This window comes from Simochromis diagramma, unplaced genomic scaffold, assembly GCF_900408965.1.
Source record: "Simochromis diagramma unplaced genomic scaffold, fSimDia1.1 OVJJ01000176.1, whole genome shotgun sequence".
NCBI lineage: Eukaryota > Metazoa > Chordata > Actinopteri > Cichliformes > Cichlidae > Simochromis > Simochromis diagramma.
Window position 1 is genome coordinate 5,765,120 of NW_024386892.1, and position 17,686 is coordinate 5,782,805.

The 17,686-nt window shown below is 39.8% G+C and overlaps 1 protein-coding gene across 3 annotated transcripts in view; it reads right to left on the reverse strand.

Annotated features, from left to right (window-relative positions):
* The window catches only part of LOC120734939 (pro-neuregulin-3, membrane-bound isoform), a 331,347-nt gene extending 313,882 nt beyond the window's left edge, over positions 1-17,465 (reverse strand). For 2 of the 3 annotated variants that reach the window (XM_040034066.1, XM_040034064.1), the window contains exons 1-2: positions 14,969-17,465; positions 4,267-4,269 (exon numbers count right to left, since the gene is read on the reverse strand). In XM_040034066.1, the coding sequence (XP_039890000.1) occupies positions 4,267-4,269; positions 14,969-15,692 (727 nt within the window). In that variant the 5' untranslated portion in view covers positions 15,693-17,465. The remainder of the gene's footprint in view (positions 1-4,266; positions 4,270-14,968) is intronic. The other variant, XM_040034065.1, reaches the window with a different exon arrangement.
* Between the last annotated feature and the right edge of the window lie 221 nt (positions 17,466-17,686).

A 17,686-nucleotide genomic window follows, 5' to 3' on the forward strand; every position in this document is an offset into this window, starting at 1 on the left:
CTGTATTTTAGGGAGAAAGAGGAAGAGAATAAAAGAATTTAAAAAACTAGTCTATAAGAAAATCGTACAACATGCCACAATCCTTTGGTTTTAAGTGACTGGGACAGTTATGTGATAAACCTCTCAATGTCTTAGAGGCAGTTCATACTGACACTGGACAAAGATTGGTTAGAATTGGCTGGCTTTTGATGATTGTGAGCTAATGGAGCTTGCTTGTCTCCCAGGCTGTAGAAGCTAGCCCTATGAGCTAGCCAGCTCTCTCTTCCACTCAACCTTGCTATGAGCAAGTTCAGCATACCCAGGATGATTTTTTTTGTCTGTTTGTTTTTTTCACGTATCCTAACATCAACAATCAGGATAAGCAGTCACGCAAGGGTGGTTATCTACCAACTAAGGTAACCCAGACTTTTCCCTCCACATTCCCATGAAAAGGGTGATGTTGGAAGAGTCTGATCAATCGCAAACATGGATAAGTGTAGCAACAAAGCAGCTGACATGGAGCTTTTAAAAGTATAATACAAGCCCAAAGCAACACAGCGGTGGCAGAGAAACAGGTGTTGTGAGTGTATGTGTGTGTGAAAGGAAAAGAACGGTAGTATTAAATGGCTGTAACAATGTGTGTGTCCTTCAAACATTTTGGTCAGTAACAGTTGAAAAGCCTGGCTTTAAAAGCCAGAAAAAAGCTAGCTATCTGCTTCATTAACCCCCCCCAGTATCACAACTCTATCATTAAGACATGGGAGGAGATGATGGATTATAATCAATTTTTCCATTAATATTTAAAGGATAGTTTCTCAGCACGTCTAATGGTGTTTAACGGTGTAATATTAAGGAATAAATAGACAAACATGATTATATATTAAGGACTATAGAACAAAATTAATTGTTGGCACCCTTGTCGGGTTAGGGTAGGGAAGAAGAAAAAAAAAAGAATCTCTATTAGTGATGCTCAACAGGGCAAAGCAAACACATTAGACACCACTGGCTTTTTGTTTTCATTTATTCCTGTTGATGAATGATCTCATTCTAAACATCTATCTCATCTCATTCTCACCATCAATATATCCAAGCCTAATAGCACAGTAGACCCAGGGTTAACCCTTAAATTACCCGGATATGACATCATCCTGTTTAACCAACCCAATATCATGGCGAAGCGTGAAATAGCCATGTTGGACCACTGTGTGGATGCCACACTTTGGAAAGGTGAAGCAGATGTTGCCGTACCAACAGGGGGGAGATAATATACTTAAAGCCAAGAAGTCGCTAGTGACCAAAGAAGGTATGAAGTGCATTCTCCCTTTATGCTTGAAATGATTAAGCTAGGTGGCTAATGTGTATTTACATGTAAATGTGCTAGTAAAACCGCTTTAAACCCTGTCCCGTGTTTATGTTCAGCTGGGGCAGCTTGCTGCAACTTCTGCATGCTTGTCCATTTCGTGCTTTGGAGAGGCAAAGCATGACATACACACGGTGGACTGGTGTGTCATTGGTTTAACAGTACAGGGGTTTGGCTTCTTTCCTCTTTGTGTTTTCGTAGTTTGTAGTCCCTTGTTGTCAGATACTTCCAACCAGTTTGCCATAGTCATCATATACTTCTGCTCAAGCTTAGCCACAGAGAATATTCTCAGTATGGAGTTTCTGTAAAAAAGAAAGTCTATTGTGTCACACTGTAAGAAGGTGATATATTTATTATTCATGTTGTGGTGTCCGTGCTGAATTTAAAAAAGGTATATGTACACGTTTTCTCTATTTATGTTCAAACAGATCATAAATCTACTACAGGGGAGCAGAGTGGTGCTCTACTGAGGTCAGCTGCCAAATGTCAAAGTCAACGCTAACGGGACTGAGACAGACACAAGGCCAAACTGTCATCGATGTAGGTCATTCATGGTTAAGTTGACCTTCCCTCTTTTACACGTTTAAGAGACTGAGAGAGAAGGGTAACTGAGGACAAACAGAAAACAATAAACAGGAAAAACGCACAAAATAAATAACAGATCAATAACATAGATTTTATTATTGATAAGTGGATTATTGATTATCATATAATATTTTTTTTTTTTTTTTAAAGATGTTCTTGTGTTTCCATGTGTTCTGTAACTGGATTTTGCCTTTGTATTGACTCTTACCAAAACAGAAGGAAAACAACTTTAACTTATGTTAAAGTACTTAGTACAGGTGGGAATTTGTACGGTTAAAATGTTGCAGATTTTATAGTCACACACCTTTATTTGCATCTCCATATGAGGGTATATTGACTTTTCTTACATATTTCAAAGTACTATTGAGTTATGAGTACTAAGTGAGTTATAATAATTAAAGAAAACAATGCAAAAGGCATGGATTTAATTTTAAGTACTCGGGTTAATAGGTCCATACATAATATTGTCTTTTTTTTCTGACTCACGAATGTAAACGCTATGAACAACCAGAATGTTTTTCCAAGACGTTGCAGGTTGAACATTTTCAACAGAGAAATTTTCATGTACTGAAAAGCTAAATCACTTCTGAGTGTCCTCAACTGGCAACACAATAGCAAATCAGGAATTTAAATTAGAATTTGTATAACAGCGCAGAATAGTAATGACACAGGTGTTGTCCAGCATGATTACCAAGAAAAGATCAACGATTTTCAATCAGTCATGGCAAATAAACAATTTCTGTACAAAGAAAAAGATGACAAAAGGCTCCACAGCAGCCCCAAATAAGAATTCTGCTGCTTTTGCTTTACTTAACATCCTCTCTAACCCAACAAGCAGTTCACAGCCTGATTAGGATGAGTGACTTGTGCTGAGATAATTATCATCTGATCTAATTGGAGCTGAGCTGATGCTTCACATGTGGTTCATTATCTGAAGTGAGAAGTTGACTCCGTGTCCCTGCTGCCTGTCCATCTTTCTCTGTGCTCCTCTCAGGGCACATGGCCACGAGTGCGATGCCCTAGCTGTTTTCATGTGGGAGGTGGTGTGTAGATGTGTGTGTCCACAAGTGGTTTGCATGTGCTGCAGAAAGTGTGTGTTTGTGATTTGCGAAACAGAGAGAACAAAGAGCGAGAGAGAGAGTGCTGCCGCTGGACATCAGTCACCGCTGACATGTGGCGGATGGAGTGTTGACAGCTCATGACTCTGATGTGTTCATCTCTGCAGGAATCAAGCACATCTAAACCACAGGCCACGTTTGACTTATTGTGTAATAGAAACAATTTAAGCAAAAGATTCAAAACGTAAAGAGCGATGACTGAAAGTCCACTGTCCAGCTAATCACCGAAAAATTTCATCACTAAAGCTGTTTTATTCATAGTTCACTATCATAACATGATTTTTTATATGTAGGAAAAGAGAGTATTCATGGCACAAACTGTTTGTGCTGTGTTGTATCACACATGCCCACTGCTCCATAAATGCATGTCCCATAAAGACACAGGAAACTGCACAGGTAGGGCAGCCAGGATGTGGTGTAATTTCTATTTGTCCGTTTCAGTTTGCCTTTACCGAGATAATACTGCGATGGCATGCATCTCAGCAACATCAGTGGGCGTTATAATCAAACTGGATGATTGTTCAGTGCACAGTTTACTTCAATTGAATAACTGTTGTCAGTATTGGGGCACCACAGCCTGCCAGAATGAAACTTGACAAAAAGCATGAAGATGAATAATTAGCTGATCGGAGAATATTTCCTATCATAGATAGTTCATAAAGTTATTGCTGAACTCTAACCATGCCAGATCGTTTTTGTAGTTGTGACACAAACATTTTGTCAAAATCATTAGTTTAATCAACATTAAGAGGACTTACTGATTAAGTAACCATTCTCTTAGCTTTCATAGTTTGCACAAAACTGTTTATCCTGCTTCCTCAGTCTTAGCATGTCTAACTGCTCTGAGCAGTGTTTATGTGAGACACGAAGATCTTATGTTTTTGCCTCATCAGTATGGGTTTTGCAAGTTTCCTGAACTTCATTTGGGAGCCCAAATTGCCTCCAGTGTCAATTTAAGTGTGAATGAGATGTTTTGCGTGTGTATGCATTAGCTTTGTGATAGCCTGGAAAGCTGCCTGGGGTCTACTTTGGCTCGCAGAGACTGCGTGCTGCTATATGCATCAGCCCCCTCCAAAATGTATGGATTGATGGACTATTTTGGTCTACATCTCAGTCTGCTCCTAATGTTTCCTTTTGTTAACACATTCTTGCACTCTTTCAAACCGCATCTCCCTCAGTGCTTCATCTTCATTTAGCTGACGTATTAAGCCTACTTTACCTTACCTACTTTAGCAACAGCCTGTGCATGATGTGCATGTGCGTGTGCGTGTGTGTGTGTGTGTGAGAGAGAGAGAGAAAGAGAGAGAGAGAGAGAGAGAGGGAGAGAGAGACTACATATATATCAGCTGTGAGGACTTTGCTTTACCTGGGCAGCAATATCTAACCACTTTAAAAACTGACTGTTCAATAATGGGTAAATGTGTGAGTAATACCTCAGCACTGTAGAAGCAGCACTTCTCTATGGAAACATATTCAGCATCAGCTGTGTATTTGTTTGCAAACAAAAAAACTCGCAGTGATGATCTTAAAAATCCAAAAATACTACTAAAGATGTCAAATTAACAACAACTCTATTTATGAACTTGAATTCCCATAGAAAATAAAATAAATCATAATAATAATGTGCAGCAAGTGTAAACTCTGCTATAGAGGAGCAATGTGTTACATTTTGGCGGCTGGGGAATTGTCTGGTCTCTGAGCAGTGATTCAGCTGAGTTTTTTTCCAGCATGAATGACCATCTGGTATTACACAAAATACCCTGTTCTGACAGCATTAGTTTCAGTGGGGTAGATGAGGTCACAGTTGTGTCACAGTTGCATCAATGATATCAGCCTGAATTAGCCATCTCTGGCTTTCACACAACAACTCTGTACGGTTTCAAATGATTTATTATGCTCTAAGTCTAACACTTATGGCTGTTATTAGACAATAGGTGCTTTTATTAATCACTGCAATTATCGTATTTTATTACAGATATAATGATTTCTATAAGATGTGTCAAAGCTCAGGTCCAGAAAACAGGTCCAAAAGGGTTTAACTGCAAACAGACTTTGTTAGATATCCCAACTAGCTAGTTACTGTGACAAGCAGCAGACATTAAACTCTATTTTTTCTTAGGTTGCTAACACTGCAGCAAGCTACTTAGTTTGTAACTAGCAAACTGACTGCACTTACCACCTTGCAAACAGCTGACACTGCTAGCCCCCAGAGCCCATTACGATAAACAACATCAGAATCTCGGCATCTATAACTGGCCACCAAATCAAGTCCAGCTGGGTGTAATGTAAATGTAAATGAACTGAGTGGGCAGAGAGGAGAAAATAGGGGGGGGATGAAGGGAGAGTGCACGGTTGCAATGGACCAAGGCTCTTTTCCTTTCCCCCTCATCTTATCAATATAGGAAGGTTTCCTTTGTAATTCTGTTTGCGCATCCTCAGTGGATACCTTGGATCAAATTATTATGATTATTATTTATTAATTTAATAAATAATTTGTCCCCATATTTTTCTGTTGCCATTCATTGCTTTCTTGCCTTTGGCTTTTAAACCATGCTCAGTCACATCAGCCTTATTGTACAATATATAGTTTGTTTGTTTTTTTCTTATCTGTTCCCAAATTCTGAGTCAGACAGCCGAAGGAGAGAAAGCAAAGGAGTCCATCTGTCATAAATAGGCCTGTGTCTTCGAAATCATACAGACAACCCACCAGTTCACCTGGCTTGTCACAGAAAGTTGGTCTGACCTCATAAGTGTCCCGAGGACAGACAGAAAAACAGGAGACATGAGAACAGGAGACACTAGGCATAGAAGTACGAAGAAGATTTTTGCATATATGCACAAACACACAAATAGATATATATGAGGTACAACACAAACTGTTTGACAGCATTATAGACTAAAAGAGACAGCCACAGTGGTAGAATACTGAATCTCCTGTTTAGACATACACACAAACACATGCTCTTTGTCAGGCTACAAAACAGAAATGATGTGACCATCTGCTTGAAGAGCTGAGAGGACCCCTGTCTCTCATATGATGGCAGCTCCACTCTGAACTTGTCCCATACGACCTCAACATCACATTTAAATACACAGGATACCTCTTGCATATTTTTATATACTGAGCAAACTTAAATAGCAGACCCTCAAGACCTGTTATAGATATGCAGAAGAGAATAAATAAACAAGGCTGCTGAAATTGGCTGCTTGCTGAAAGGAACCATGATTTCCCCCCCTCAGACCTAACCAAATAGCTGGTTGTCTATAGCTAAACCAAAATGTGACTGGAAAAAAATATCTCAAAACAATGAAACACAAAAGTATAGAAATGATGGACCTATGTGGGATTCAATTTCCTGTGATTTATGTGGTCACACCACTGCAGCCTCCCTATTCTAGTTTTATACTTACACATAGTTACACAATTTGAATATCAAAAGTGGATTTAAAATGGTAGACAGTGTGTTAAAATGTGTTGACACAGGGCTCTGATAATCATATCTGATGGCAGTGCTTTGATGATTGTATTGAAGGAAGAAACAATGAAGCATATACTACATTACTGTGTCCCACCCATAGTCCTAACCAAGAATGAATGTGTGACAAGCTGGTAGTGAAAATGAATTTGTGTGTGTGTGTGTGTGTGTGTGTGTGTGTGTGTGTGTGTGTGTGTGACTGAAGTGTGTTTTTTCACAAAGGTGAAAGTGACCTTCTGGATAGCTTTCTGTTGCCTTCAGCATGGTAACATAATGACTAATGCCTGCTTAACAGCTCTGATTTCCTGGAAAATAGCCTCCTACATCCTTAGACTCTTATTGAAGACAATTGCAGTTACTTTGCATAATAAGATACGGTACAATGGCAGAATCCCCAAAATAAACAAACACAAGACAGAAATCATTTTTCACTGAGCTGAACATGCTAAATCCTCCCTAGCTGTTATGCTTCCCAAATAAAAACATTTTCTACTGACACTAAAGTCACTGTTTCAACTGTCTGCCTCCGTGGTTCTTTGTTCTATTTCCTCCAGTGCTGTCAGTTCCAAGGCCTCCACCAGAAAAGCCAGTCCACGCAGCCTCACAGAGAGAAGCTGGCAACAATCTTTGAAGCTAAAAATAACCACAGCAAAATGCAGTGAGCACAGGATAATCAGACCCACACCCATACGCAGGCCCGTTTGCTCACAGGGCTGCCTGCTAAACTGCTGAGTGGCAAAAGACTAGGATACAATCACGATGGGATCAATAACCTGCATAGGATGCTTTGGCTAAGGTTGCTCATATAATGGAGACACCTAGATTTAGAAAATATATCATTACCAATAACAAAACAACAAGCTGGAACCACTTAGGTAATGCTAATGTGTAAAATAATTGTCAGGAAAATTGGCTTATTAGATTACAATGAGGGCATCTTTATTTAGACCTTAAATGGAAGATAACGTATGCAGCAGCAGTGCTAAATGTAAAAAGGAATTAGATTTAACATTATAGTTCATAAGATCATGTATTTGTAAAATCTCATTTGAACCACCTTGGTTACCTTTTTAGAATGTTTATTGTTAAACAGTTTAATTGAAGTTTAATTTGATGCAATATTACATTTCTTCACGATATGCAATGAAATGTTGATGATTGATAAAAACGAGATTATCTTTGTCTAGTTTGTATTACACATTATTGTATGTCAGAATAGATAATACATGTCTACATTTCAATTAAACTGCACGAAAGCAAGGCAATTGTTTCTTTGCTGAATAAGCTGTAAGTTTTTCATGGGCCCAGCCCACATACTCAACTCTGCTGCTCAACCTACAAATGCATTTTCCTTGCAAATGTAGCATCATCTAAAGGCTAATAAAAAGGCTTTCCAACAGTATAAGATTTACTGCCAAGAAGTAATGTTACAGCATAAAAAATAATCAACCAAACACAATTTTTCTTACTTTTTGTGTCACGTTTTTTATTCTCTCTCGCTCTTTGAACAAGGGATGCTCTCTTTTCATGTATTTTACTTTGCAATACCTGCGTTCCATCTTTACTGGAAATGCTAACTTTGAGTTTTACCTTGCATATAACCACTCATAATGCAACTCCACTGAGTCAAGTCAACATCAGCTGCAGGAGTGGCAGCAATATGATTCAGTCAAGCTGACCTTGAGAGACATGCAGTGAGTGACACGAGGAGAGAGAGGGGGGCAGAGAGAGATAGCAGTGTAAAGAAAATTCAATCAGCGGCTTAGTCAATGAAAGAAATCATGTCGGACTAGAACTGGTTCTGGGCTGAACTGCTGGGCCCTCTGCTAGCCCTTTGTATGTCAAGGTGAAATAATTTCTATCTCAGCATTTTATCTTTGCTAATCGCATTGTTTACCACCAGGTGCCAGCAGCATAATGAGCAGAATGTAAGGTGAACGAGTTTTGTTTCTTTTTTTTTTTTTTTTTCAGACCAGTGTTGAATATTTTACACTGGAATAGGAAAAAGATAAATTTTTTTTTGAAGTTTGAAAGTTAATGTCTACATATGGACAATTTTCCTTCGTGGCATAGTCCTTCCTGGTTTTTGACAGGCTGCTTGAACACCAAATGATACTGAACACATGCTAAATGACACTGAAACAGTGTAAATTAGTTCTGGAAATTCTGCATTTATATATGAACATTCATGTTTCTCTTGTCCTTACAAAGCATTTACCAGTTCCATATGTTTTCAGTGTTGCAGGATCTGCTATTTTGAATATCTAGTTAATAGCATGTTTGGAGTCTGGGGCCAACAGCTGAAATATTTACTTGTTAAGATGTCAAATGTGAATCTACACGAATCCTGGCAACCAGAAGTCAAACGTAACTTTCGGATTATCTGATCCTCCGACAAATGGAGAGTTAAATGGAAATTGATAGAAAATTGATAGAGTGGTAGAACAGTGCCTGCCCAAAACCAGACATTCTGTTTAAGTCTGGATTCAGACCACACTGTTTAAAACTACAAAATAGGCCATTGACCTATAGGCTGTACGGTGTCAGGATACCCTGCTAGGTTACATCTTCATTTGCTGCCTTTTTTCCATGTTTGATTTGCCGTCTGGTACTTCAAGCTACTTGTTTTCGATTGGTCATTGTTTACATTTTTACAGCCAAGTTACGTCTTGGTTTCATACAATTATTACTTTTTGTTTTATTATGTCCACTGATTCTGCAGGTCTTGATCTGCAGGTCAACTAGGTATTTAAGTTCCCCTCCCCCTGAGCTGTGTGTCCCAGTCTAAACTCCCCAAAAATAATTACAGCAAAACATGCAGAAAAAAGAGCTCTTGGCTACAGTTGAACTCATAACGGTCTAATATTTGTTTGCTTACTTTTTTTAAACGGTTTGCTGCTGTAGGCCAGCTGACAGATTTAATAAGAGGGAGAGGCGAAGGTGCAGCTTGGGGGAAAAGGGGGGGCTGTAGATTATTTACCTCCATGGAAAACTCTCATATTTAACAACCCAGAAAAATCAATACAGTCCTTGTGTTATGTCCAACCTAATATATATAATAAAAATGCTATTGCTAATGCTAATTTTTTAAAAGCAATTCCAGTTTGTGATATTGATGATTCTGTTTTCCACGAGCACTCTGAATGACCACACATTAGAAAACACCTTAGAAAATGGAAACACTGGAGCACTTAGCTAGCAGGTGGCAGCTTCCTCTGGAGAACCCGACCAGAAAAGGAATTTACTTCTCCTACATCTCATCTGCTGTTACCTTCAACACCATGGGCTCCAATAAAATAGTGTAAGCCTCATGTAATCAAGGCAGCTTAAACCTGAATGAATTATTAAAAGCTCCTCGGAAGTTAGCGGCAGCATTTAACCACTTTGTACTTTATCATCATCTGGACCCTGCTGATAGATGTACTCGTAAGGGATGGCGAACAGGAAAAAGGAAGTGAGGCAGATGGAGACTTTCAACCTTGGTAAACATTTCTGAAAAATTCTTAAACCTTCAAGTCTTATTTTCCTCACCACCGAAAACAATTTCGCCCATTGCAAAAAGTGAAAGAACCTTAAACACCTGCATTCACTGAAGTGGGGAATTACTCAGTATGGGATGATTCGTGAAAGGGCCATTTTCAATTATTTACACTTTCCACTACATATTGAACATGTTTCTCTTTCGCATCATTAAAATTTCATCACTCTTCTCCCTGCAAGACATTTCATCACAATGAATCAAAGGCATGTTAAGCTTTGTTTGCACAGCATTTCGAGCAAATTAAAACTCTGACTAGATGAGATGACAGGTTTTCAGGTGATCGGTTAGTGGTCAAGCACTGCAGCCTGCATCAGCAAAAAACTTCAAGGTGCTTTGATCTGTGTTTGGTTATATCCATCCCACTCAAGGTGGATCACAAGGAAAACACACACACACATATAGCTACATTTGTGTGTATCAAAGCAGTCAGTAAGATAGGGGTATGTCACGTTACATGGAAGATACATTAATATTAATGCTATGGATTGCCATAGAATATATAAGCTATGGCATCATTGATGGATTAAATTCAATATTAGATGACAAATTCCAAAACTAAATTTGCAGCTTATCAACTTAACAACAGATGGCTGAGACTTTCTGGGCCCATGGGAGTCTGGGGCTCAGTGCAGTTGCCCGCCCACTGATTACAAATAGTATGGGATCTTTTTTTCCCCTCTCTCTCTCTTTTGCTTAGACCTCAGATAACCCAGTAAAGTAACAACCTCAACCGTTTGGCAGAATTCTTGAGAAAATATAACACATTTCTTACAGGGCACAAGAGAATATTGGATAGCACATTTCATCAACCATAAGCTGTAATTTTGTGCAGAAAAGTTGTTTCTTTGCAAAGGAGGCAATCAGACTTCTAGAACGGTGCTTATTTCCGTTATTATTCACACAAGTGGTCGCAGCTAGTTCAAATGCATTAAATATATATAGCTGTATTTAGTCATAGGCTGCTGTGGCACAGGCATCAATGAATACAGTACACACATAGAGTACATAGAAAAACCCCATTGGGAACTTGTTCCTAAGCAGCTTCCAGACAGCTAATCCGAATGTAAAGATCCCGAACTGTACAATCTGGTTTAAAAAGGAAAATCTGGTTTAAAACTGAAAAGCTCTCCCTCTGAGATGATTAGTGTAATGCAAACATGTACAGTGATGCCGCTGGCGTTGGCCAGAGGTGACGAAAGCTGAAGTTAATTTTCTGATTAATTTACTGTTGAGATCTCGTCATCAGATTAAATGGGAGATGAAATGAGTGACTGAACAGATACATTTAGAAAGAAATATATGAATGGAATACTTTCAAAATTGATCATTTAATTTATATTTTGGTTCTTTTAGGAAACAACGACTTTGAAATCCAAACAATAATAGCACTAACTCTTCTGTCTTGAATGATAGTAATGATTGAGAGGTTAAAGATAGACTGGGGTTAGGGATGCCAACACCACCATGGAATGTGTATCTTATTAAACCTCAAGAGCCTTATCAGACAACTTGGACGAAAACACAACTACAGTATGTTTCACTTTACCACACAGGGGACGAAAAGCATCTCTCTTAACCAGAGCTCAGCCCAGAAACTATCCTTTTATTTTATATGCTAACCATAAACAGGTCCTCATAAAAGGCTCTGGCCAGATGAAATAATAGAATCTGCACAAAGAAATAAGTCGATTTCTTTTCTGTAAAAATGTGCATATTTAAAATATATATGTTTGTCATAAACACTACAAACAGATACAACTTCCCTACATCATACTGTTGCCACAGAATGAAGCTATAAACACAACTTCACTCTGTGTAATTGTCATATCTGTGTTGTTAACATAAGCATAAACTACTTCCCCAGACCGCTTCACAGTACCCCTGAGGGATCCTAAAACATGGCTAAGACAAAACGCTGCCTTAAACATGTCACCTCAGCATCATTTAATGAAAAACATCCCGCCACAGATCATATATCAAAACAATCCTGCAGGAGTTAGGCTGCTGCTTGTAAGTCTGTGTACAATGCATGTGACTGATAGGTGGGCTGATGTAATTCTGTTGCTTCCATGGTCATGGTGATGGGCTGTTAATCTGGATTTAGGTTTCAGGGCCAGTGTTTGACTGTTACCTAATCCCACTGAGTGGCTCAGCATGGAGACAAAGACCTCAGACTGCACTACGACATCTTCTGAAGCTTAACACTGAAAATGATTTCGTAAAGAACAATCAAAAATCAGAATCTACTGAATGTATCATCATCGCTCTCTCTCATTTGTGTTTGTGGCATGTCTGTCACACACATACACAAAAACACAAAGTCCTGGTCTATTCTCACCACTGAATCAACATTTTCATGGATTTACTCATGACTACATGGTCTCATCTGCTACTCTTTACTAATACGTGTTATTTTTATTTTGTATATGTTTTGATTTCTAGTTCATTATATCTGAAGCACTAGTTACAGTTAGTTAAATTAACACATATCCAGTTTTCAGTTCATTTTATCCCACTGGGATTAGTGACATTTTGCCCTGTATCACAGAGGTCACTCGGCTCCTTTTAATGATATATTTTATCCTAGGTCTCTTTTTTTCTACAGCTTAAAGCATAGGGATAACTTAAGATTTTGCGACAGATTTAGATATGTCAGTCACTCTTGCAAAGTGACACTTGCTAACTATAATATCTTCCTGTAGTTGCCAGACCCTGAATTTTTGACTGACAAGCTAGAATGTCACCAAATATCCCTTAAAGCTAAAAAGCACCAGGAGTTCTGCGGATGAAAGTACAGTTAACCCCCGGTATTCACGGTGGTTAAGGACCCAACCGCCCACGAATAGCTGAAATACTTGAGTATTACTTGAGAATTACTTGAGAATTACTTTAGACCCCCTCTAAAAAGGCTTATAACTGCCTATTTCTTATTTTCCTAGGAGCTTTGTGCTTGGCGAACGTTTTTTAAGAAAAGAAATTATTTATATAGATTTCTGTGTTTACATTAACAATAATATTTGAAACCTAGTAAATCATTTTTTATTATAAAAAATGCTTTTAGTCATGAAAATAAAATAACAAAAATTAGCCAATATTTTAGGTATGCTCTACTTTTACATCTGGGATCTTAAGTTTACATTGAGAGCGTGTGCACGGCAACATACTATTTTGCTCACTTAACAGATCAGTTACAGCACCACAGCCCAGTGTGAGATACAAATCTGTGTCACTCTTAATTTTGTGACCTACAAAGGAAGGGAGAGCATTGATAAGAACACACAGATGGCCCGCTATACTTTAATTCTCCAGTTTCTGAGCACAAGCCAACACAGCCAATTCAGTCATATTATATAACGCATTTACACATAATGGATAGTTAATGTAAAAATGATGGCCTTTTCAAATCAAAGCAGCATGTGGGTGGTAGAATAGAAGAGGTGGGAGGGTGGAGGGTGTTTAGGATTATCGAACGAGTTGCCAATTGTGCAACGCCAGAACTTTCTTGGGCGAGCTGGTGAAGGAATGACATTTTCCCTAGGATATCTATCACCGAAGCTTAATGGTTTTCACTTGGTGGAGAAATGGCATTCCTTTTTAATGGTTAATTAATAAATGAACTGATGATGATGAATGGCTCCCATTTTTCTTCCTGGTAATGAAATGATACACAATTTTTCCTCTATGTTTCTAATTATCAGAGGGAACATTCCCCGGTCTCTCATGTAATCTGGGGACATTTTCATTATCATGGATACAAAAGAAGCAGCTGCATCTTTGCAGTCAAGACACAAGGTGGAATGGAGTGATTTTGTTTATCAGATACTTAAAAAATGACTGTCAACATGTAATTATCATAATATAATAGGGGGCATTGTGTGCATCATACATTCCAAAATACTTGATGATGTATACTATGATAAACGATATATTATATGACATGCACTCTCATCTATTAGTTCACAAGTAATTGATCATGGCGTTGGCATTAACTCATTAACTGATATTATGTCAACTGAAAGTTAACTACAGTGTTAAACTGCAGGAAGGAATAAACAGCATATGAAATGTAGGAACCCACATCAGCTAAAAATCACGAAATACATGCTAGGTTTGAGTTTTTTCTTTGTGAGGCTTTATACCCCTCGGCACAGATGCGAGAGACTTGATACATGCAGTGCATGAGATCACACTGTTAAAAATAAAGCAACTCCTGTGACTGTGAAGCTGTGAGCGTAGTCCAAAGCCCAGATCAGAAACAGGGACATAACAAGCAGATGAAGGTTCAGCACACAATGTGACACCATTTTGGGAGCTGAAAAATTTGTCATGGAGGAAGACGTGTGCGTGTGTGTGCGTGTGTCTCTGCGTGCGGGTGTGTGCTTCATTGATTGCTGCAAGAAAATTCCCCGTAGCTCAAATCAATAGTATGAGCAGTTGCACGACAGAGGTAAAAACAGAAGGGAAAGATTCACCATCTGATGCATCAGAATAAATTTCTATTCAAGTTACTCAGGATGCTGCAGAAGATCTTTTCATGTGGTTTGTTTGCAAAAGAATTTTAAGATCATTTGATTATTAGAGAAACACAAAAAACTCTCCAAACCTATATATACTCAAAATGATACCTAAACTTGATTATTGACTACTGCTTAGAAACCCTCGCTATACCAATCAATACTATTGATCACTCATCTTCAATGTTTTGACGATAAAACCCATCAAGAACATTATTTCCCAAACAGGAAGGTCATGCACGTAAATTGCAAAAAAAGTTTTGGAAGAAATCATAAGATCACTTAAAAAAAAAAAAAAAAAAAAAAAGAGTTCAGACGTCATATTTGGTGATGATTAACCAATCAGTGGAGCTTTTTGAAACACAACACAAGTCAGTAGTATATGAAAGACTTACGGGTTTTGCGGTGACTGTGCGTACGTGTGGTGAGTGTGGTGGAGATCGTCTCTGTAGTAGTATGTTCTGCCGTCCACATCTGTGTAGAGTCATGAAGAACCGTCGGATTGGGCGGTGAGGAGCTAGATGTTGCAGCTCCAATTATGAAAGTTGTGCGTGGTGCTGCAGTAGTTGTGGTAAAACCTGAAGGTCCACGTCCATTACGGCTTCCAGGATTCCGAGGAGTTACCTGACTGCCTGACGCCCCGCCCCCTCTAGCATTTATAGTTGTGGTGGTAGCAGTAGTGCGAGTTCTACCTTTTGCCACAGTAGCAGTTCTAGCAGTGGGGTTCCTGCTATCGATTGTAGGAGTAGTTGTAGTAGTGGTAGTATCGGGGCTCTTGGGAATCCCACTTGGCTTGGAGAGGAAGATGGGATCTTGTCCTATTCGATTTGCATCCACTAGATCTGTTGGGACGTAATCCCTCACTGTGCCAACAACAATCCATTTCAGCAGCATCAGGCTCAATCCAAGGCCAATAAAACCAATAAGTAATGGAACCACACACAGCCATGTCTGCTGGCGAGGCCAAACTGCACAGCGAAGGGGACCCTGTTCCTGGGCCTGGCCCTCCCCACGGCCCGCAGAAGCCCCCGAACCTTCAGGTTCTTCCAGGATTACTGCCCCAGATGCAGCTGCCCCAGAACACTCACTCATCATTCCCTGTCGTCCTTTATGGCTCATTAAGGGTTAACTCTGTGATAGGCATTGTTTGCACATGGCAGAAAGGTTTCCAACAAGGCCAGAAGAAAAAAACGAATGGAAATTTGAAGGAATGGACCCCACAGAATCTGTCGCTCAATAACACACACACAAAAATATGTATTCCAAGGATGGACAGAGAGGAAAAAAGGTGCAGGAGGTACATGCATACACACAATCACAAACGCTCAAGCACACACACTCACACGCAGAGACACCCAGAGAAAAATTGAAGAGCTGGCATAGATGTATAAGTGTTTAGTCCGTGTTTAGTCCTGCTCAACTCTCAATGTCCAGCGGAAGCAACAGTGAACTCCAATAGTCTTCACAGCAGGGTTAACAAGAGGAAAAATGGAAGAAGTGATGCCTCTAATAGGGAGTAACAAGGAGAGATGGAAGGGAGAGATGGATGGGAAGAAACAGATTTACATCTGTACGTGTAGGAAATCCATGGCATCAGTATTTGGATGCCATTGCAGCAAAAAAGGAGAAAAAGAATCCAAAACACTTTTCCTTAACATGCCGAATGTGTCCCCTCCATGTAGAATCCACGACGGGACAGTATTATCGAATCAGAGAGTTAAACTTGCAGGGTGGGTCTAGTTGCTTCCCCACCCTGGGCAGGACCGAAAAAAAGAAAAAAAATGTTTCCTGATGCAGTCTGTTCCGACTGCTTTAGCCGAGTCAGCGTCCTTCACATCCCAAAATCGGTCTCTTTCATAACTAAAAAAAGAGTGCTCACTAAGACGTGTATCGCTTATGCGTCTTTTCAACACTCTCCTATGATAATCTGCTAATCTTTCTCTCCCATTGCTTTTCAAGCAGCCTCCTCCGTTTCACCTAAAAAATCCAAACCCCCTTTGCTCCTTTTTATATTTACAATATTCCAATAAGGCTAAAAATAAAGCAGTAGAATCCAAATTAATTTTCTTGATCCAGTCAAAAAATAACACTCAAGATGAGGACAGAGAGATGGATGGTGGGGGGAAAAGAATGAGGGGTGTTGTTGCACAGTATCACAGGGCGGATAAATCTGCAACTGCGACGCGTGATCCTGCTCCTTCTCCAGCCGGCTGTGGATCAGATTCCTCCAAGCTGTCCGCTCAGCTCTCTACTGACTCAGTGTACTGTTTGTTAATACTGCAGCAAGCGCACAGAAAGCCTCTTCTCATCTATTTGCAGGGAGCATTCCGGCACAGAGGAATAAATTGTGAGAGGAAGAAGATGAGAAGCATGGAAAAGACAAAAAGAATTGAAAGCAAAAGAATAGAAAACACGAGGAAAGAGGAAAATCATAAACAGGACACCACAATGTTGAAAATATATCCCACTGATTCTTTTTCTGAGAAGTGTTATATTTTCCTCAGTCCCTGGAAGCCTGTGCTCTTTCCAGTCAGCGTGTGATTTGTTGGTCTGTTTGCTGGGGTCCTCTGCTCGTCGTTCCCTCTAGGATGCGTTCTTCAAGATGATTAGAAATGTGCACCCCGCGCTGGGATGAGAACTTGCAGCCACAGCAGCAAAGGCTCCCCAACCCCCCTCGGGGTTAGCAACATCAGATGATACAGCTGTCTTTACCTGTGGCAATTGGGATGCAGACAAACATGCAGCTGCTTCCCTGAGCTGCCGCCACTGAGAGACCAAGAACGAAAGAGAAGGGAGAAAAAATGCAGGCACAGACAGAGCAGAGTGCACACTGGTTGAGCGAGAGAAGAGAGAGAGTGAGAGGGAGAGACAGACAGAGAGAGGCAGAGAGCAAGGGTGGGAGGAGAGAAAGAGGCTGCACCTGCTAGATGCACCAGCACTGGGAAGCTTGCCCACCTCCGTTAGCAGGGAGGGGAGCGAGTAAAGATGCAGACTGCATACAGAAAACTAGTAAAAAAAAAAAGGGGGGGTGGGGGGGTACAGATAAGGATAATGAGTGTGTGTATGTGTGTGTTTGTGTGTGTGTTGGGGGGTAAGGGGCAGGAAAAGACAGC